The 23,126-nt window shown below is 48.8% G+C and overlaps 1 protein-coding gene across 1 annotated transcript; it reads right to left on the bottom strand.

Moving 5' to 3' along the window:
• Nucleotides 1-457: 457 nt before the first annotated feature.
• Nucleotides 458-22,380, bottom strand: KCNA3 (potassium voltage-gated channel subfamily A member 3). Its single transcript, XM_075910063.1, has 2 exons — nucleotides 18,884-22,380; nucleotides 458-1,460 (listed from the first exon to the last, which is right to left on the bottom strand). The coding sequence occupies exon 1, from the start codon at nucleotides 22,317-22,319 to the stop codon at nucleotides 20,592-20,594; it is 1,728 nt and encodes a 575-aa protein (XP_075766178.1). The 5' UTR covers nucleotides 22,320-22,380; the 3' UTR covers nucleotides 458-1,460; nucleotides 18,884-20,591.
• Nucleotides 22,381-23,126: the final 746 nt, after the last annotated feature.

Genomic DNA, 23,126 nt, shown 5'->3' with positions numbered 1-23,126 from the left:
AGCAAGATTAAGCAACAGCCCTGCCGAGCCATGAAAACCAACTCCCAATTCCCGCAGTTTGGGAACCGCTGCACCAGAGTTACCAGCAAAACCTCTCGCCTTGGGAAAGATGTCTGGGGGGCCCTTTGCTGCATGTGGTCGGCCAGGAGGTGAGCAGTTGCAAAGGGAAGTGAATCACAAAGAACGCTTGTCTCAGAGAGGAGCCGTGGTCAGCAAAGGAGCCAAGTATTCTTTAGAACAATGAGGAGTCCTGTGGCACCCTGGAGACTAACAGGTCTGTGTGGGTGCTCCTGCCCCAATCAATCTGTTAGTCTCTAAGGTGCCACCAGACTCCTCGTTGTTTTTGCAGATACCGACTAACACGGCTCCCCTCTGAGACAAGCGTTCTTTGTGATTCACTTCCCTTTGCAACTGCTCACCTCCTGGCTGACCACATGCAGCAAAGGGCCTCCAAGACCTCTCCAAAGGCAAGAGATTCCACTCTGCTTCAGCGTGGCACCTGAACTCTTTGCTGCTTCTTTCTTTCACCCCTGCATTGGATGTGGGTGGGAAATAAACATGCAAATAAACAGCAATTGTTAAAATGAATAACGTACTCCTTTTTATTCTAGTATTAGAACCCAATACTATAATACGCACTCCTGATAAAGCACAACATGGAGAGGAAGGAATATAGCCAGATGTGAAATGAGGAGTGAGTTATGGTGAGACCTACTTCCAGGAGCTCTCGGTCTGGGCACTTTTCTTTTAAACTGAATAAACACTGCTGCTTTTCAAAGCCAGGCAGAACTCACTGACCCTTCCACACCTTCCTCTTCAGCATCAGTTGATGTTCCCCTTTCCTTTGGTTCAGAACATACCCATTTATGATTAACATTTTACAGAAAAATAAAGCATTCCGCATTCATTTCTCATGGCTGGCCATAGCTTGTGATGAAAGTCCTTTGAAATAAAACAGCAAGAGCAGTTGAATTGTTACAACCAAAATGTTTAGATTGTTTATTAGCTGCTCCATTTAACATTTCCATTCTGGTTGTTTAATCTTTCACGAATGTGTGGCGTTCGTTGGTTGGTTTGTTGGTTTGTTCTAAAAGGCTGAAATAAGGTCCAAATGACTTTCTACCCCCTTCTGCTTTTTCCTGACTTTGTTCAGTCTCATTATATTACGTGTAGTTTGAAGATAATCTTCTGACTGAAAAGTTGTTCCCTGCTACATAATGCACTTGTTAGAAATCACAGATAACGTGTAGAACTCTTATATGCTGCAAGCAGTTAACGTGCTGCATATATAAGAGGGTAGACCATCCGTCAGTTCTGTCCACGCTGCAGAGAATATAACTGGCCATTGCATTCTTGAGGTGTGGGATGCTTTTTATGAATATTTTACTGGTCAGCTACAGTTTTGTAGCTTTTCCTTTGAGATGACTTCTGTTATCTGTAGGGCAGGGTAAATAACAGTTCTGAAAGAAAGACAAGGTGTTTGGGGGGGGGGGTTATTTTAAGGCAAAGTGGAACACATCTTGCACACAGATCCCCTTTAAGAATCTTTGAAATCTTCGTGCCCTAAAAATGAAAAGTGCAAAATAGCTAATTAAAGCAGTTTAACAGTCTAAATGCAGCACAAGCTAAATAACAAAGCTCATTATTCTAAAGATGGGAAAAGATCCAAAAATATGTTCAAATATTTTTATATTATCTCTATTATCTCTCATGAACACTGTCTCAAATTCTACCCAGGATGATTAGCATGGCATGGCTTTCCCTCATCATGTTTATCTCAATCAAACTGGTTTTGTTGAAGTCTGAAATGATTCAGATGATATTAACAACTGCTTCGTCTTGTAAAGATGGTAAATTAGTGTGAACTGAGGATGGCAAATGGAAGTGAATGAACACAGAGATGCAAAGCCGGGTTCTGATCTCACTTGTACCCACTGGAAATGCAACGTAACTCCAGAACAGGCACTCTGATCTGTACCACTGAACGCAGAATTTGCCCCTCAGCATTTGAAACATAAAAGTGATACAATTATGGGTAGATTTGCCAATCTAGCAAAACTGGATTTTCCCCTTATCTCTAATGACTGCAAACATTGCCTCTTATCACTATCCTGTAGAAACTTTATCTGTAACATTTCGGTGAGTTCAAAATATTTCAATATTGAACTAGGCCAAAGCAATTATAAAGACATTTTTATGAAGGGAAAGCCCACTGTTTCTTTCAAATCTGAGATACAATATCAGAGATCCTTTGTTGAACAGGTAATTTTCGAAATCTAGCACTCAAAAAAAAAAAGAGCAGAACCATTAATTCTGCATTCTGTTTAATGCAACCAAAACTCCCATTGAAATTAGTTAGGATATTTGAAAACATTACACCTGAGTCACTGAAACTTCTCTTGAGGGGGAAGCTATTTTAGGTTATTTCACAGTAATGCCTGCAGAATAGTTCCTGTGCGGACAATCTTCCTCCCCACTGCACATGCCTTTGTGCAATGAGCTTAATCCAATTCGTTTAAATGATGCAAAGATCCTTGTGTGGAACAAACATGTCCACTCAAACTATTCTGCATCCCCCCTCCGCCTCCCCGGCTTTGCTCCAGGTGTCCCTGGTCTGCTGGGGACTGTCTCCAGCAGACCAGGGACACCGGGAGCAAAGCCCCAGCGGTGGCGGGGTCGCGCGCCTCTGAGGCTTTGCCAGAGCAAAGCCTCAGAGGCACGGCACCCCGCCGCTGCCGCTTTGCTCCCGGTGCCTCTGGTCTGCTGGGGACCGTCTCCAGCAGACCAGGGACACCCGGAGCAAAGCCGCAGCGGCGTCCCGCGCCTCCCCGGCTTTACCACAGCAAAGCCTCAGAGGCGCGGGACCCCGCCGCCGCTGCGGCTTTGCTCCCCGTGTCCCTGGTCTGCTGGGGGGGGGGGGCAGCTAGTGTCCTCCTCCCTTCCCCCAGCAGACCAGGCTTTTGTTGTGGACCCTGGGGTAGAGCAGCTGGGGTGCTGCCGGTTTGGTCCTGCAGGGGGCCTACCTGGCAGCCCAGCTGTTCTGTCCCAGGCTCCAGATTCAGCCGCTGTTGAAACTGATCAGTGGCTGATTCCAGGAAGCTGGGGGCAGAGCAATTCTGCCTCCAGCTTCCTGTAGTCAGCCCCTGGTCATTTTCAGCAGCAGAGGCTGAATCTGGAGCCAGTTCTGACTTACATACAAATTCAACTTAAGAACAAACCTACAGTCCCCATCTTGTACGTAACCCGGGGACTGCCTGTAGTTCGGACTGCGTGCCGCGCGGCTACACGCGGCACGAACTAGCTAGTTCGGATTAGGCTTCCTACAGCTAGTACAGCTTCCTACAGCTTCGTACAGCTAGTTCGGATTAGGAAGCCTAATCCGAACTAGCTAGTTCGTGCCGCGTGTAGCTTCGTGGCACGCAGTCCGAACTAGCCAGCATTTAAAAATGGCGCCAGCCGGCTTCATGCAAATGAAGCCCGGGAAATTCAAATCCCGGGCTTCATTTGCAACTCCGTATGACTACATTACCCCCCCTAGTTCGAACTAGCGGGGTAGTGTAGACAGACCCTCCATCCTTTATTCTCAAGCTGATGTGTCTTCTGAGAAAAGCCGCTCCGTGTTTCCCTGGTCTGCTGGGGGGGGGGGGGGGGGGGCGGCGCTAGCTCCGCGTCTCCCTGGTCTGCTGGGGGGAAGCAACTAGTGCGGGGTTGCCTCACCCCGTTTGTAAGTAGGGATCCGATGTAAGTCGGATCCAAGTAACCCGGGGACTGCCTGTATACCAAAAAACACACCATACTTCATAAAGGTAAATCAGTGATCCACAAGTCTTTGGGGAGGAGAGCGAGGAGCTGAACTGGCAATATGTGGTCACTGTAACAAAAGCAATTTTAGCTTTTCCAGAGCTTTTAGTTCCCTAAGAGGGATTTTTAACTCAAAATACACTTGGCTTTCACTCCCACACAGGGTTGCCAGGTTTCTGGTTTGGAACCGGACAGTCCAGTATTTGAGCTTTCTGTTCAGGAAACAAATTGAGGAAATAGAACTGTCCAGTATTTTCTAGCTAAGATGTAATGTAGATTGTGATGGAATGTCAAGTGTGTCCGGGATTTGTGTTGAACCCATCTGACAGCCCTACTCCCACAGTTTGCTACAGTGGCTACACAGAGAAGTGAAATGCATTTTCCTGTACTACCCAGACCGCTCCTCACCACCACGTTGCTTATTGCAGCTCCACGTACCCTCAATTGGCCATTCATTATCTAATATACTTCCGACAATAGTGGCTGTCAGTTTCAAACCCCCGCCACTCATTTGCAGTGAGCATTTCCAGATTCCCGTGTGAGAGAAACCTGGTATTAGTCATTTAAAGGGCACCGGGCCAGGGACATTTGTCACCAGCCTCACTTCAGTGACTTCGACTGAATCGCTCGCTAGTTAAATTAGAGTAGCCAAGTGTTCAGCCCTGGGACTATCTGCACCAGGACCATTCCCCTTCCCGAGGATGGAAGGATAAACCGCCTCTGTGGAGCCTGTCACAACGCTGGGGTAACTGCACCCATTGGCCCCCTCCATGCTCTGCTCTAGGAATGCCCAGTCAGGTCTCAGGCCCCTAGCCTCACCTTTCTGTGGGTAGGGGCCTGCTCACCTATTCCCCAGGGGTCAGGTTCCCAAGGCTGTGGCACAGTGAGCCAGTCCTGCCCTGCCACTCCCAGTATCCATCAATATCCAACATCTCTACCGGCACAAAGGGGTACGAAGCTCTACAGCTCTGGCCTAGCTTCAGACAGAGATTGGGAGATGCTCGTGCTTTCAGTACAAAACACGATATGACCCTCCTCCCCAAGATACTGCCTGGTGTTGCAATATCTGTCACAGCACCGCTACCGATTTCCCTTTGGCTGTGCTGATGGAAACGAGCCGGGCTAGGGGGAGAGGTATGATTCCTGCAAAGTACGTACAGGCACCATTTCAAAGCAAGTGTGCAACACCCCGCAAGCTGGGAGAGGTGTGTGTGTTTGTGTGTAATTCCAAGAATCTCACCTTTTCCCCATGCCCCCATACTAGGCAAATCATTCGCTCTCAGGTGGAAGCCAACGGTGCTACATTTCAGCTTAGAAGCACTGTTCGCTCTGAAGTTCTAAAGAGCCTGATTAAAGAGGCCAATGAACAAGACACAGAAATAGGCAGAATGAATTTCCGTAAAGCAAAGAGGAAGCATCTGTTTTCTGTTGGAGGGCCAAAGCCTGAGCCCGGCATGAAGCTAGAGTAAGTGTGTTTTGCTGAGTGGGCAGTGGGGACTACTGGGCACCAAACAAGGGACTAAGGCGAGGGAGCTTGGCCCCCTCTGCCCCTACTCCTCTGCAAGCTGGGCTAGGTGCCATAGTGCATGGCTATTTTGGTTTGCACCAGAAACTGTGATGGTGATGGAGCCATAAGTCAGATCGGACCCCGGGGCTGCCTCAGTTTTCCCAGGGCCCGAAGCAATCTAGCTGGCTTAAGATAGCTGTCCCCTTGGGCTTTGCTTCTGGAGCCCCGGCACAGAATCTACCTTTCACCCCTTCCAGCTACCTCCCCTCCCAGCCCAAGGGCAGACCCTGTCCAACGCCCCTTCATCTCCCTCACTCAATGCTTATAGCCCGGGCGTCTTCTACCATTAGATTAGGTGATAGGCACTTAAAATTAGTCCCTCCACTCTCTTCACCAAGCGCTTTTAACCCATGTAAGTGTCCCACTCAAACAATCTCCCATCTGCCAACACACGGCAAAATGCACCTGCAGAAAATCTCCCCTTCTTGGTCCAGGCCACAGCCTCAGACACCTAACTCCACATGGTCTGTGCATGACTTCAGGTACCGCTGCCTTGCTGGGCATGTCTCCAATTTATAACCACAGGTGAGCTCGTACTACCTGGAAGAGTTAGTCATGTTTTAAAAAGCAGCTAGATAAGATCAAAGCTCCCACCTGATTCAGGTCAATCTGAAATGAGATCTGCTTTCCTGTACGGGACTGGAGCCAAATTCATCCCATTCACATTTTGACTCATTCAATTAAAAATAAAAAGGGGGAGCGAAGTGATGATTAAAGCCAGAGGGGATTTATTTTTTTAACAGCAGAATCTTTGGCAATCCAAGACTCGAGGCCTTATTCAAAAAAACTAAAGTTCAAGGACTATGTGCTGGCATACCCGGCACGTACGCCGATGTGCTAGAAAGCATTTCCTTCCATAGCGTTGTGTGGCACACCGAGCCCTTCACACCTTTCAGTACTGATCATATTTTTAAGTGAATTGAGTGCTCTCGGAAGGTGCCAGATTCACAGCCCCAGAGATGTGTGCACTTAGGGTTACCAAATACTTTCATAAAAAATACCGAACATGGTGGGGAAAGAAATAAGACCAAAGTTGTTGAGCAAAAAAACCAAAACAAACAGGGGAAACAAAGTTATTGAGCAAAAAAACCAGTCACTGCGCCTTTAAATCCCCACGCTGCCCGCTCCTCCTGCCACCGCAGCAGGGGAAGAATGTCCCAAGCAGCCTTCCATCTGAGAAAAAACAGAAAATACCAGACATTTTATATGTCTGGTATTTTCTGGGGTTTTTTACCGGACACAGGCTGCAAATACCGGACTGTCCGGGCCAATACTGGACACCTGGCAACCCTACGTGCACTAGTTTCAAGTTAGGGGTGAGCAAGGTTGTTTTGTTGCAAATGCTGTGGGTCTGAAATCTTGACTTGAGCTCAAATGCTACGTTTGAGCTCCCCTTTGGAGAGCGTGATAAAAGAAGTAGATGGGCTGGGTGAAAAATAGATATAGACATTTGAGAAATGAGAGAGAAATGGAGCAAAGTCTGGAAGAGGAAAAACAAACACAGCAGAGCAAATGAGCAGGGAAAACAAGAGAGAAAAAAGTAATGAAAACAGATCCATTGGGCTAGGTCCTCGTCTGGTGTAAATTGGCGTAACTCAGCTGGAAGTCAGACTCACTCCAAAGCACAGCAGTGAGGATCTGGTCAAATGAGCTAAAATCAGCCCTGCTGCATCCCTATCAACATTAAAGGAGCTGCAGAGTTGTACCTGCATGAATAATTTGGCCCAGTGGCGTCAACAAGTCAAACCACTTGCCATAGCCTAGCTATTCTCTTCATGCAGGGAGTTCAGGGGTAGTTCCTCTGTAAGAAATCAAAGCACATGCTCCTTTTCAGAGAAGGAAACATTTTTTGAATGAACCTCCCTTGTGAGGAAAAGCTAAACATAATTTTAAATTGCGGAGGACAAAAGTTTCAATTCCTGTTTTGCATACAAAGAGTATGTGAATGTCATAAAAGCTCCAGCTTCCTGATAGCTCACCTGCCCTTTAGTTGAAAATTAATAATTATAATAACAACAATAATAATACTATCCTGTTCAGGGTCTAACTGATTGCCCTACGTGGGGCTGGTTTTTATTTTCACCTTCTTTTGCAGCATGTGGGTGCGGTTAGTTGCCAGAACTATCTGTATATTTCCCACTTAATCAGTTCACTCCCACGTCAGGATCTTGTTCACCTCAATCCCTTCTGTTCTCTGCCTGTGGCACATAAATAGTCTGTGAACTTGGTGTAACTTCAGTTACTGTTTTTAGAGGGCAGGTGCTGGGGTGGGGGGTGGCCTGTGATACACAGGAGGTCCTACCAGATGATGTGGCCTTAAACTCTATGGCTACATCTACGCTGGAGTGATCTTGCGCAAAAACTCTTTAGCGCAAGAGTTCTTGCGTTAAAGTAGTTGTGCAAGAGAGCATCAGCACTGTCATGTGCTTTTGCGCAAGAGCATCCTTGCCAGTGTAGACGGTCTCTTGCGCAAGAAAGCTCTGATGGCCATTTTAACCATAGGACTTTCTTGCGCAAGAAATTCATGTTGCCCATCTACACTGGCCTCTTGTGCAAGAACAGTTGCGCATAAGGGCTTATTCCTGAGCGGGAGCATCAGAGTTCTGGGGCAAGAAGCCCTGATTTCATACATTAGAACGTCATTTACTTGCACAAGAACACGTGGCCAGCATAGACAGGCAGCAAGTTTTTGCACAAGAGTGGCCGCTTTTGCACAAGATCGCACCAGTGTAGACACAGCCTATGACTCTTATATTTTGTCTTGTGACTATAGCTGTCAAAGCACTTCACAAAGGATCTCAGTGTCATTATTTTACATATGGGGAAACTGAGGCACAGAGTTGGGCTGTGACTTGCTCAAGATCAGCAAGCAGGCCAGTGTCAGAGATAACAGAATGATAATGTCCTGAGTCTTAGCCCAGAGGTCTATCCACTGGCCTGTACTACGGTGATAATCCTGGGCCTTATTCTGTACCTGGTCAGCTATTCAGATGAAAAAGAATAGCAGCAAATGTTCAATTGCCATTCTCTAATTTTACTGATGGGTGCAGCGCCCAGGGGTACAGTCACTAACCCTGCATGGGTGCTGTTTGTTTGGGTGCTGTTTCTGACAATGAACCTGAGTGTATGTGGACACCCTGCTCCATGGAACTCCACTTGCAGACCCGGTCAGCTACAGAACTGGGCTTCCACATACATCCGTCAGCACTGATCGAATTTGTTCCTTGATTTCTAAATCATTAAATCTGTTGAGGGATCAGAGCTGTGTGCTGGCTCACTAATGATCAATCTATTATCTATTCGTAGCTATCAGCTTAGCACAGTCTGCAACACAACATTCTAGCTTGTGCTTCAATCCCTGGAAGCATGGTGTTCGGGGTTATCAGCAGGGGTTTCACATGAACTCTATCTGGTCCAGAGAGAGATGATTCTATAACTGCCCACTATGGGGTTTCTTGCATTTCCTCTGAAGCATTTGGCCCTAGCCCTTGTCAGAAATTACACTAGATAAGCTACCATTCTGATCTGGTCTGACAGTTCCTCACACTCATGTCTGCCCAAATCAAGTAGATGCACTTGTTTTGTTTTGTAATCACAACCTCGCCCCCAAATCTGTATCAAATCCTTAATACCAAATATTTAACTCAAGGACATATAGGCTAAAAATCAGGTGCGTTAACTGTAGAATTACAGATTACTACCATGTCTATCTGTATACAGGCAGTCCCCGGGTTACATGGATCCGACTTACATCGGATCCCTACTTACAAACGGGGTGAGGCAACCCGCACTAGCTGCTTCCCCCCAGCAGACCAGGGAGACACAAAGCTAGCGCCCCCCCCCCCCCCCCCCCAGCAGACCAGGGAGACGCGGAGCAGCTTTTCTCAGCAGACACCTCAGCTTGAGAATAAAGGACTGAGGGAAGTGAGGTGTGGGAGAATAAAACTGAGCTCTGGAGAAATGTTTGGCTAGAGTTTCCCCTACAATATGTACCAGTTCCGACTTGCATACAAATTCAACTTAAGAACAAACCTACAGTCCCTATCTTGTACGTAACCCGGGGACTGCCTGTATACAGACACACACCCATGTGTACACTATCCATGCACAGACACACAACACGTGCTCATAGAAAAAACCCACTGAAAAATATCTGAATTGCAGTGCCCTGAAAAATGATTCGTTTAAAAGAAATCAGCCACAAATATAATCAAGTATTATGTGTTTTAGTTTGGGTTTTAGTTTACGAATGTTGCCATCTTCCCAGGGTTACTCAGATGAAAGCAGTAGTGGGTGAGAAATTTACCCAAACCAAACCAGACTGACAAGCTAAAAACCAAAGCTTGCTTCAGCTCAGTCTGAACAAGAGCAGGTTTAATGTATCTGAACATGCCTCAATTCATTAAAATAAAAGGGGGAGGGGAGGATAATGGAACCCCAAGGGGATTTTCATGCATGAATGTTTGTCAGTGTGTTACTGCACAGTTTACTCAGAATGAAAATCTAAGGCCTGTGCATTGATACATGACACATAGATGAATTCCTGAAACTTGTGGATCTTGTAGAACAGCATTTTGCTCATAGGTCTAATCAAATAGTCATAGTGGAATTAATGAACGGTATTTTTCAGCACGCACGGTTGGTTGTATTTTGCCTTGTACTGCCAGCAGCAGTGATACAATAGGTTCAACAGAAAGAGAAGCCATCTACAGGTACTTGAGACATATTTCTTGGTTGCAAGAGGGAATGCTTTTTAATAGGCAAAACCCTAATTTAATTTAACCAAGTGACAAAAAACAGGAGTATGTCTTAAAGTCCTAATGCATTCAACATGAAAACCAATGGCTGTGTGCCCCGGGACATCGGATGGGCATGCTGTTCATGGAGATGCTGTTAGCGTATTTCCGTTCTCCCCATTCAGCAAGCACAGTACAAAAGGTGCAATCAGGATAAGTCTCCTGTGACACAACCCACAGCACTGGAGAGGCCGGAGAGTTGCTGCTCAGATTCCATGGATTCAGAGCCCGATTCTGGTCTCAAGATACACCTATCACTGAGTAGCTCTAGTGACTTGAGTAGAGCGATACAGGCTTACACGGGGTAACTGAGAGCAGTGCCCTGTAGCTGCCGTAGTTGATGCCTGTGTGTACGGATGCATTTCCCCCCACTTCAGCCCCTCTGGGCCACAAAGCTACCTGTTCTCACTTCCACCATTCCCTTTGTCCCCCTTGGTGTGCCAGGGAGGGGAAAGGACAGGGCCAGATAACACTGCTGCAGTCCCTGGCTCATGGACAGCCCATGGGAAGCCATAACCAGCTGGTGCAGATCAAAGCCTCCCTCAAGCTGTTCTCACCTACACTACACTGGGGTTTGGGGCAGGGTAGAACCAGCCCGCGGGCCAGGGAGCCCCAGGAGCGTGGCCCCTTTCGTCCCAGAGGGGCATCACTGCACAGAAGGGCTGGTGAGCTTCCAGAGCTGCCCTCCCTCACTTTTCCCTGGTGTAGGGATGTTTTGTGTCCTCCCTGTATAGGCTGCCAAGGGGACACACTGAACCAGACCCGCCCTCAGATCACAACCTGTGGCCCCTCCTGGGCACTGCTACCTCATGTGCAAGTGGCTGGACTCCCCATAGCCCGGACACCAGAGGGGCGGTATCAGCTGGTTTGCGGCGACACACCCTCCTCAGTAGATTTCCTGCGCCTGGGTTGATGCCAGCAGAAAGTGTCTCTGAATACACCTTTCCCCATGAACACACGTGCCAGGACAGGCACGGGCAGGGCTGCCCTGTCCTCAGTCCCCCTCCTCTGAACCCAGTTCCTCGAACTCCACCAGCACAGCAGAAACCTCCCAGGGCTGGGGGGTCCTCCTGACACCTCGACAGCACACCCCTCACCTGGTGAGCCCAGCCATTCCTGCCTTCCTCCTTCCACCACTGCCCACAGGCAGGCTGGAATTTACACTTCTTAAAATCTTGGGGCAGGGGGGAGGCGGCAGGGGTGACAAAGACCAAGCTTGTCTGCCAGGTTTTGCACCCATGCACACAGACAGAAGTCAGCTCTATGTGATGGCAGTGGCGATCCATCTGTGCATGGAGGAATGCACTGCAAGCGGCCAATCCCACCTGCACACGTGAAGGGTCAGTCACATTTTATTGGGCTATGGGTGCTCAGACCATGGCTGAAAGCCAGATGCCCAGAAGGAATAAACCAAGCTCCATTCAAGCCAATAAATGCTGGCTGAGGATTCTGGTTCTATAATTTGTAAGGAATTTTAACAGGCTATTGATTAAAAGAGAGGACAGAGAGAAAGGAGGAAAGGATGCCATGTGGCTCATGTCACTTTAATGCATCAGTATATGAGGGATAAAGGTGTCAAAGCTCCACAGTGTAGCTTGTCTCAGTCCCCCCCACTCTGAATAATGAGCTGGTCTTCTTTGAAACAGAAAGGGGAAGTTGCCTCCAACATCTTCCCCATGAAATCCTGCTGCCACTGGAGATAAAGGAGGTCAGAGCAGCACTCGTGGTGGGCTTCCCCATGAGCAGTGACCCAATTACTGGTTTTCCAGGTCTGTGGAACTAATAATTCGAGGGGGAGGGGACTGTTTGATTAGAAACAAAACTGATTTTTTTTCTCTGTGAAACAAAAAAAAACCCAAACCCATTTTGTCCGGGTGGAACGGAATGTGTTCACCAATGACTGAAAATGACATTTTGTTTTTAAAATCGAGCTTTGGGAGGAAATGTCCGAACAAAACAGCGACCTTTCGGAATTGCTTTTCCAATTGTTTTGGATGAATTTGCAGACCGGGTTGGGTGATGCCCCAAAACTCAGTTTTCAGTGGATTTCATATTTGGCAACCAACCAACCAGGCTCTATTCCACACAAGTCCCCAGAAGGGAGGGGCAGGACACATGAACCTTTCTTCACTCTCCATTTCTTGAAGGAGGCAGCAACTTCCCTATGCAATCTTGCACCTCCACAACCTCTCTGCTGCCAAGCAGCAACCAGTCCCCTCTCTTCATAGGCTTGTTGCCTCTAGGGTTGCCAGATGGTTTCAACAAAAATCCCGGACACACTTGACATGACATCCCAATCGACGTGACATCTGATTTAGAAAATACCGGACACTTCTGTTTTCTCATTTCTATTTTCTTCGTTTCCCGAACAGAAAGTTCAAATACTGGACTGTCGGGTTCAAACCCGGACACCTGGCACCCTCGTTGCCTCTGGAAGAGGAAAAGCAACGCGTTTCCCTTCACCCTTTCTACCCAGTTCTGCAGCTGTTCCTGGGATTATTGGCCACTTTATGTGTATCCTGTTTTCAGATTAATTTGGTATTAAGGTTCATGCTAAATTTATTTAAGGGGTTTGTGCCAGGGCGCTCCGACCCCGCAGTGTCGATCAGCCTGTGGGCGGGGCCCAGCTGGCTGAGAGCGCCCCTCCCCCACGGCCTTGCCAGGCATGCTCCCTGGTGAGCAGCACTATAAAAGGCCCTGAGACCGCTCACTCAGGGCTGACTGCTGAAGGGGAAGGACCTGCAGAGCCAGCTCCAGAGTCTGAGGAGCCCACATGGCCTGAACTGACGCTGCAGCCACTCCAGCCCAGCAGCGACTGCCTTGGAGACAGGGGAGAGGAACGGCAGCAGAGAACCGCAAGGAGGTAGGAAGCAGCCCAGGGTGGGGAATTGCAGCCCCTGAGTGCTCAGCAGGTTGAGGGGGAAAGCCCTGGCTGAGCAAGCAGTGGACTGAGCCACTGCTAATAGGGCCCTGGCCTGGGACCCGGTGGAGGGGGGGGGCCCGGGTCCCCATCCCTCCCTCGGCAGTGCCCCGGAGCAGAGGGAGGCCCAGAAGCCTATGGACTAGGCTGCAGGGCCATATTTTCCCCAAGGGGGGAGCCTGGTAAGTAGGGAGCCAGGGCTCCGCTTTCGAACCCGCCAGTCCAGTATTTGAGCGTTCTGTTCTGAAGCAAATGGAGACAGTAGCAGTGTCCGGTGCCTCCTACTCGGAGGCCATGTCGATTGGGAGGGGATGTCAAGTGCGTCCCGTAGTTCTGCTGGAACCGTCTGGTAACCCTACCGATAAGGACCAGGCCCCAGGGCCGTATTTGCCCCAATAGGGGAGCACCGCTGAGACCAAGCCCTCGGGCAGTATTGACCCGGGTGGAGGGGGCGTGACTGAGACCAGACACTGGCCACTGGGCTGTGCAGACCCTGATAGGGGGACCCGCGGAGGATTTTAATGGTGGGACCCCGCTCGAGGGGGCCTCTCGATGGAGTTCAAGCAAAAAATAACATCTCACTAGAGATTCCAAGGCCTGTAACCATCTAGTTTAACATGGCCACAGAACTCCCTAAAATCTTTGGAGAGGAAAACACACTTTTGATTGAAAAATTGCCTGGGACTCATTTCCCCACCTACGAACTTTAATTCCTACAAGCTTCTCGACTAGCTGGTATGGTTGCCAGGTGTCCGGTTTTGAACTGAACAGTCCAGTATTTGAGCTTTCTGTTCAGGAAACAAATTAAGAAAATAGAAATGAGAAAATAGAAGTGTCCGGTATTTTCTAAATCAGATGGAATGTAGATTGGGATGTCATGTCAAGTGTGTCTGGGATTTTTGTTGAGACCATCTGGCAACCCTACTAGCTGGTGTTCCAGTGAGGTTATTTTCTTTTCACAGGTTCATACCGATAAAAACTCCCCAGCAACGTTATTGCATATTTATCTGTGCACCAGACACACACACACTCTCCACCAAAAAGTCAAAGCCAAGACAGACAATCCCAACCCTACCACTGTTTCCAAGGTAACCACTGCCTAGGAAAGAAGCACGACACAGTGGAAAGAAACCGAAAAACCCCAAAGCCTTCACTTCAAAATTTCTCACTTTAAAAATTCTTTACATTAGAAAAAATGAATCTAAAATGCAGCATCCAAAATACAATGGCCCAGATTCTGAGCTGCACCTGAGGGCCAGGACAGGGTCTAGACTAACTCAGTCTCCAGCAGGGACTACTATACCAGCTGGGGCATTACCAAAATGCAGGAGGTATCTGGCCACCCCTCTTCTTCCTGGCTACCCCCTTACTATGTCCCTGGGCCAGGGCACAGAAGCCAGCTCTCTGTGCTATGGCAGGGGAATATCCAGAAAGCCTTTAGTGTGGGAAAGAGTCTGGTGCAATATCAAATGGATAGTAATCGATTCATACAGTGTGTGTAATTCACAAGAGGCTGTGCCTTTCCTAGAGTAGCAATCTATAGTGGATACTCACGGAAACATGCTACTCCATACACTGGGACTCAGAAAACCTAGCTGGCTCTGCCACTGCCCTGCTAGGTGGCCCAGTGCAAGTCACTCTCTCACTCCACACCTCAGTTTCCCCAATTGTAAAGTGGGAATAATAAAATGCTACAGTGGAGCTTGTTGTTCAGCATCAGTTCTGTGTATTGGGTTGTGCCCGATGGCCTAGACCAAGAGCTGCTCTGTGAGAAGACACAAGGTAGGAGGGAAGGGAGACCACAGGCAGGCAGAGCACTTGGGGCTGCCAGGCACAAGACATGTCTGGGGAAAAGATGCTCTGATTTGTTACCACGACTTAGCTGTATGCCTGTTCGGGGGGCACGTGGGTCTGAAGAGAAGGAGTGGAAGGGATTCTGGGAGGAAGAGAGAAGGGTGTGTAAAGGGAGAAGGAACAGGAGGGTGAGGAAAGTGAAATGTGGAAAATGGAGAGAGACCATCTCAGGTGTCCCATGGGCACCAGCATTGCTAATCAGTGTCCCTGTCTGGGCTGGCACGGGGTGTCTTCATGAACCGTTTAATAATCATGGCAACAGCCCTACCCCGAATGAGGCTGCTGCTTGCCCCTCCCTCGGGGATGTGCTAAGTAAGGGCACTGCTCTGGAGTGCTCGCTCGCCATCGTGGCACTGGAGTCTTACTGCCATCATTACTTGGAACCTCAACTTGTCCCTGACTAGAATAAATAGGGGCCTTGCTGCATTCAGCCCTTTCCTCCTGCAACGGTCCCAGCTGTAGCAAAGCTGGTAAGGATTCACTGGGGCCACCAGGTAGCAGCAGTTCCCTCACTGTGAATGCTGGAGCTGCTGTTGGCGGTGCCCACTGCACACTACCCATCTTGGTACCAGACGCTCCCTGATGTGCAGCCCAAGGACAGTTTCCCATGTGGGAAGGATTTCTAAGTTCCTGTGTCTCATGGATACATTCTCTTCTGGGGGGGGGGGGGAAAGCCCATGGAGGGACTCGGCGTTTAGTGCGGTGATGGCAACAGAAAAGTTCCCATTGACTGCAATGTGCATTGGATCGAGCCCTTTGTTATGGGGTCTAGGAAATAAGCGGGACCCAAGTGCTATGATTTGGGAAGGGCGAGAAATCAAATAGCTCATGAATGCTGGGAAGAGAAGTGCTGGCCCGATGTGAACTCTGAATCGGAAGAAATCGTAGAATCATAGAACCATAGAGCTGGAAGAGCCCTCAGGAGGTCATCAAGTCCAGCCCCCTGCTCTAGGCAGGACCAATCCCAACTCAATCAACCCAGCCAGGGCTTTGTCAAGCCGAGACTTAAACACCTCTAGGGTTGTGCTTCCCCACCCTCCTAGGGAAATAGTTTTCCCTAATATCCATCCTGGACCTCTCCCACTGTAACTTGAGCCCATTGCTCCTTGTTCTGCCATCTGTCACCACTGAGAACAGCCTCTCTCCATCCTCTTTGGAACCTCCCTTCAGGAAGCTGAAGGCTGCTCTCAAATCCCCCCTCACTCTTCGCTTCTGCAGACTAAACAGACCCAAATCCCTCAGCCTCTCCTCATAAGTCATATGCTCCAGCCCCCTAATCATTTTGGTTGCCCTCCGCTGGACCCTCTCCAATGCGTCCGCATCCTTTCTGTAGTGGGGGGCAGTAAAATGAAGTAACTGGGAGAAGAGGTTTGTGCGAGCACAGACAATCAGTGCCACAATGGGTCACACGCAGTAAGGAGGCACCTAGCTTCATTCCTTCTGGTGGCTATGTCTACACTTCAGGGGTTTTGCGCAAAAACCTGCTGAGCGTCTACACCTCAAGCATGTTCTTTTGCAAGAAAATCTAGTCAGTTGACAGAACAGAGGGCTTTTTGCGGTGTAGGTATACCTCCATGTATGAGGCATTACTGCGTTTTGTGCAAAAAGGTGTGTGTGGATGCTCAACAGGGGTTTCTTGCGCAAAAAGAGCCTATCAGAAAAAGCACAGGTGCTCTGATGGCCGTTCTGCGAATGGCCATCAGCGCTTTCTTGCGCAAGAGTGTCCCTGCAGTGTGGACGCTCTCTTGTGCAAAAGCAAAAGTGTCCCATTTGCAATGTGCTTTTGAGGTGTGGACGCGCTTTTGCACAAGATGTTTTTGTGGAAGAGATCTTCCTCAAAAGGCTTCTTGCACAAAAACCCAGATGTGTAGACACAGCCTCTGTGTCTATTCTGTCCTCCATCCTGTGCAGGGAGTGAATGTCACCCTGATCCTGGCTGAGAGGTGTGAAAGACAGGGCTGTGGCAAGAAAGCGCAGAAGCCAGACAACCATGTTCTGGCTCCCACTGCGATTGTAACCGTGACAGGATGCACATGCATTTCATGGCCACTCAAGTTAACACCATGTCTAACAGTCTGAAGTGCTACCGAAGAGCCAAGTTCCAGCTGGCGCAGAAATCCCAGCTCGGAACTGCTTGACTTCTGTACACAGACAATGTCAACTGGGATGTTTCATTAATATCCTGGTGTATAACCCTAGACACCCCCCGCCAGGGAAGGCTTTTCCATAATCTGCCAGACAATTCACATGCAGCACAAGAGATCATACTAATCTTCTAAAGCTGCCCCTTTCTAAGCAGAGTAAAAACACTCTAGTCCGATGTGCTGCAAAGAGCTGATCTCAAAAAGTGATGGCGGGGTCCTGTGAGATCCACCATGCCCCTAGCAAGGTGGGAGATAAAATCCTTTCAGATCTCTTATAGACATCACCTTTTATGGACAATAAAATCATTTTGTACATTTATTTTATCAACCTCCCTCCCCAAAATATGGTAAGAAATCATTGTGCAAATTCAAAATGATTAATTAAGCCTCTCTGCACATTATATACATGCAGGTATGCCTTTTTAATAATTCAGAAGTGTCATATTCATGCTTAGGCCTCCCCCACATACCCAAATATGTTGATGCTAGAAGACTTCAAACACAGAATTCATCTGTAAATCTAGAGTCCTCTGAGGGGAAGAAAAGTAGACACTATTTTCAAGCCTTTCCCATTGTAATCAGAATAAATAAAATCTTTAATTCTGTTTATCATTTCAAAACACGTCCAAAGGCATCTTCTTGTATCCTAAATAGGAAATGAGGAACACTAAGTATTCTCCCTGAGAAAATCTGCATACAGTTTTTTCAAAGCAAGGATTTGTTATCTTCAAAATCACACATACAGGTACACAAATCTAAAAGGCATGTTGAGGAGTTACATGGACAACTGATGGACAAACAGCTTATACTTGGATGAATGACAAAAGTGTTCATGAAAGTATGGAAAGAAAAATATGGAGGATCCCACCCTGAAAAAACTGGCAAGTAGGGGGCACTCACATCTACCTAGTGACAGCCATAGCTTCGCTTATATTGTATCTGACCATTTCATAATCATTTAGCCGAGGAGATACTGAGCAGGTGCAAACTGATGTAGTTCTAATGATATGTCATTTTACACTCGTGGATCTGACCCGATGAACTTTCTCAAAGGTTTTATTAACTCAAAGGGGGCCACAAAGAAGAGGAAGGCAAATGGATAAATGTTAAATAAACAGAAAACCACATGTAAATCATTAATGAAATCCTGGCTCCTCTGTAGTCAAACGTCAACTTCAATAAAGCCAAGAATTTTATAAATAATTAAACCATATTACATTTTTTAAAGCTCCAAACATATAATTAAAATCAGATGATTATTTGCCTATAACCTACCTTGTCTCGTCCCTTTCTACATTCTTTTATTATAAATAAGACAAATTCCTCAATTTCAGCAAAATGCTTGTGTGTGCTTAAGTCCATTTATTCTCCGCAAAACACCTAACTTCAGTGGGACGTCCTCAAGTGCATCTTAACTGGGCTCTGACTGCTGCTGCTCCCCTCTTGCATCTTTACAGGAAGGAACAGGTTGTCATTGGATTGGATTTTCCTTTTCAAAAGGGATCTGAGGCCAAATGAATGAAACCACTTTGGAAATCGTCATTTGAGCACAATATTGGTGAATGAAGCCACAACCAGTATTGAAGCTTCGCTGCACAGTGAGCCCATGTAGTGCTCTTTAAATTCAACACATCATGGTTTGAACCAAACAATATGCAAATCAAAATGAAGTAAGACCCTATGCTTGGCTGAAAAACAAATCATAAAGGGGGCTGCATGCTGCTGTGGGTACTAAGATCTGAGTGCGACATCCGAAAGCTGCAAGGTATTAGGATGTTTTCTCCACAGTGCATTAACTCACCTGTTTCTGTCTGACGTTCCGCAGCCGCTGACTTGGATGAGACGAGGCAAGCATATTTTCCCTCAGGATTTTGGATACTTTTCACCCTTATGCTTACTCCCCCCTCCACACACACCCAGTGTCAAAAGATCAACACCCTTTTGCGTGAAAAAGGTTGTTCCAATCTGTATATGCTTGAAAGTGGAATTGCTGTTTGGCACTGGAGGGAGGTTTTTGAAAAATCTAGGTCACGTACCATATGTTTAAGTAACGGGTGAGTTCACCTTTCTAGAACTTCTGAGCAGATGTAGAGCTTTGCATATAGAGAATTAATTTCACCAATGAGATATTAACTTGATAGCGAGGGTAATTTGGAGGTCTGTTGTCTTTATGGCCTAGGAACAGGTGTTTTATTCTGAACATGTGCAGCAGCATCCTACCTATTCCTAGGATGATCATTTTGCTTCGGTAGGTACCAGGACTGCAGGAATGTTTCAAATCTAAAGCAGTGTGCATGGAGGGTAATTAGTGTCTACACCTAGCTCTCTCTGGGATTAACTCTCTGCATGTGTGTGTGGTTTACCAGAGCAGCGGCTTTTCCGTGGAATCGCAGAACTTGGAACCATCTGGAAGGGTTACTGTGGAAACAGCACAGGCTGAAGGGGGATGGGGCGAAGGGATACCATGACAACCTTTTGGGGTTTCCCAGGAAACCAGTGTTGCTATGGAAACTGCATCACTCAGGTCCGAATTAGTAACTTCCGCTGGAAGGCGTTTGCCACTTAATCCTCTTGTGATAGATGCAGACACTTATCTCAGATACATTGGAAATGGACAGAAATACCCCCACACACACTTTGATACTAGGCTCGAGTTTTGTTTGAGGCTGCACAGTAACTTCTAAAAGCCCAATACTGATTTAATGGGAGCCTAAGTTTCCCCCATCTGCATTGGCCTCACAGGATGTTCAAACTCTTAGGATGCTCTTCGGTTAGTCAGTTGCTAATGTGGGAAGGATATTTCCCCACAAACACCATGCAGCCAGGAATTTCAGGTGGGATGAAACAATTCCATAGGTGGGAAAAGGAAATTAGGCACAGAGAATATGGGCAATTTTTCTGATTAAATCACAACTGATTGCACTTGGGTCTCTGAACAGATTAAAATTTCATAAACGATCTGGCTAGGGAAGAAAAGAAATCAAGGCTGTGCCCATGAAGGACATGCACCACATGTTCAATATTTAGCATAATTTAACAACATGGCCATCAGTAAAATTAAATGGTTTTCTCCCCCTTGCCTGCAAAAAGGCTCTGCCATATAATTTTATTTTTCTCTTCTGACTCACGGTTTTCTGTCCAACAAATGCGTGAGTGTGTGATCGAAAGGGAAATCGGCTGCACAGTGACTCTTTGCAAAAACGAGAACAAACCAAACCAAAAAAAACCCCCAAGCTCCAAAGCAGCCCTGCAACATGTTTCAGAATAAACACCTGTTTCAACGGGGAGCGTGTTCTTCTGTTGTTGTCCTTTCATCTTCCCTTCCATAACCACCCTCATCCTCTTTTCTTCTGATTATTTTGTAATCCTCTTCTTTGTTCTTTAATAGGAATGATCTAAAAAATATATGTGTAAAACAAGGGCACACGCAGACCAATGAAGATGCATGTTCCAGACAATACCGATTACATGGTCACTTTGCATTATTATTTTTTAAACATTTCCTCTTTTTAAACATCAGTGAAGATCTTTTTGATGTTCACACAGTTGGGATTGTTTGTGGTTGTGCAGTTTCCCGTCTTAAAGGCAGCCTGTTTGAATGCAGTGTTGTTGATTCCCCCCTCCTCTATCACCATGTACTCCGACTTGCTCAGGGTGGAATTGCTACGTGCCTTCCTCAGCTCCTCCGTAGAGGAGAGGTGCTGGCAGCTCCCGACATGTAGATATTGGGCTTGCTCCTCACCTTCAGTCTCCCGGTGGTAGAAATAATTGAAGTTGGAGACTATCACAGGCACGGGAAGGGCAATGGTCAGAACCCCAGCAATGGCACAGAGAGACCCCACAATTTTGCCCCCAATGGTGATTGGGTGCATGTCCCCATAGCCCACTGTGGTCATGGTCACCACCGCCCACCAGAAGGCATCAGGGATGCTGCTGAAGCCTGAGCTGGGGTCATCAGCCTCTGCAAAGTAGACAGCGCTGGAGAAGAGGATGACTCCAATGAAGAGGAAGAAAATGAGCAAACCCAACTCCCTCATGCTGGCCTTGAGGGTCTGCCCCAGGATCTGCAGCCCTTTGGAGTGTCGTGAAAGCTTGAAGATACGGAAGACCCTCACCAGCCGAATGACCCTGAGGATGGCCAGGGACATGGCTTGCTGGCCATTCCCCTGCCTCTCGGCCAGTTCTGTGCCCAAGGTGATGAAGTAGGGAATGATGGCCACAATGTCGATGATGTTCATGATGTTCTTGGAGAAGGTGGCCTTGCTGGGGCAGGCAAAGAAGCGAACGAGCAGCTCGAAGGAGAACCAGATGATGCACAACGTCTCCACGACAAAGAAGGGGTCGGTGAAGGACGAGACCATGGAGACGGCCGAGGAGGAGGAATTGGTAAAGACCTCCGTGGCCAAGGGGCCGCTGCTTGTGCCAAAGGTCCCCCCGGTCGCCTCATAGTCACGGTCGTCCCTGAACTCTGGCAAGGTCTCCAGGCAGAAGATGACGATTGAGATGAGGATGACGAGGACCGAGACAATGGCGATGCCTCTGGCTGGCCCAGAGCTCTCCGGGTATTCGAAGAGGAGCCACACCTGGCGCTGGAACTCCTTGTCGGGCAGAGGCCGCTGCTCCTCGCGGATGAAGCCCTCGTCCTCCCGGAACTTCTCCATGGCCTCCTCACCCAGCTGGTAGAAGCGGATCTCCTCGGAGAAGATGTCGATGGGCACGTTGACGGGGCGCCGGATGCGGCCTCCGGACTGGTAGTAGTAGAGGATGGCGTCGAAGCTGGGCCGGTTGCGGTCGAAGAAGTACTCGTTGCGCAGGGGGTCGAAGTAGCGCATCCTCTTGCGGGGGTCACCCAGCAAGGTCTCGGGGAACTGAGCCAGGGTCTTGAGCTGCGTCTCGAAGCGCAGGCCGGAGATGTTGATGACCACCCGCTCGCAGCACTCGTGCTCCCCGCCTGGGGCGTGGCCGGGGGGCAGCGGGACGTGGGCCGGGGGGTGGTCGTAGCGCTCCCCCCCCAGCAACGGGTGGGGGTGCTGGGGCTCCTCCAGCAGGGGGCCCCCCCCGCCCACCACCACGGTCATGCCGCCCTCCTCCTCCTCCTGCTCCCGCCCGGGCTGGGGGGCGGCGGAGGGCGGCTCGGTGTAGCCCGGGTTGTGGTGGCTGCTGCCGCCGCCGCCCCGCGGGTGCCGGCTGCAGGAGGAGGCGGCCGGCGAGCGCAGCAAGCTCCGGTGCTCGTCCATGCAGGGCAGCGGCGCGGCCGAGAGGAGAGACCCGCCCGCCGCCAGCCGCCGCCGCTCGGCTCAAAAAGTCCGCCCCCCGCCCAGCGCCGCCCAGCGCCACTCAGCGCGCCGGGGCCGCCCCCGGACCGCCCAGCCCGGGCGTGGGGCGGGGCGGGCGGGGAGCCCGGGGGCTCTGCAGGGAGCCCCGGCTACCCCAGAAGGAGCCCGAGGCGATGGAGCCAAGCGGGCTGCAGCCCAGATGCCTCCCAGCGGGAGGTGCCCACCCCAGGCTAGGAAGCATAATGGGCATCCCGGGGGGGGGGCAGATCGGCTCGCCCCAGGCAGGGCTCGGGGAGTCCCTCTCCACTGAGGTGCTGAAGCTGAGACATGGCCAGCCAGGGCACCGGGAAGGCACCAACCCGTCCCGCCCAGGCCAGGTGGAGCTCAGAGAGATGCCCCCGTGCCAGGAGGAGGAACACGCCCAGGCTGGCAGTGCCCAGGCTCCAGGATAATAGTCCACCGTGCTTGGGTCAGAAAACCCGCATTCTCCCTGCCACGAATTGTGAGGCAGAATTCACACCCCCCCTTGGGACATATACAAATGTCATTTCAAATCCACATCTTGAAACAAAATACATTTTAAGGGAACAAGAAACACAAACAAAAGGTTTTGTGTCAGCATTTGGATGAAGTTGTGATTTTGTTGTTTTTATTTGAATTGGAAGAAAACTAAAGGAAATAACATTTTACGTCAGAACAAAACCAAACAGGTTTCATGGCATCTAGAACTGTTTATTCAAACGGAAAATGTTTGTTTCACTGTTTCCT

This window comes from Pelodiscus sinensis, chromosome 27, assembly GCF_049634645.1.
Source record: "Pelodiscus sinensis isolate JC-2024 chromosome 27, ASM4963464v1, whole genome shotgun sequence".
In the NCBI taxonomy this organism is placed as follows: Eukaryota; Metazoa; Chordata; order Testudines; family Trionychidae; genus Pelodiscus; species Pelodiscus sinensis.
Note: the sequence above shows the minus strand (reverse complement) of the source record. Positions and strands in the feature narration are given on the sequence as shown.

Bases quoted from the DNA above. Each gene is read 5' to 3' on its own strand.
- KCNA3 (XM_075910063.1), bottom strand. From the start codon at position 22,319: ATGGACGAGCACCGGAGCTTGCTGCGCTCGCCGGCCGCCTCCTCCTGC.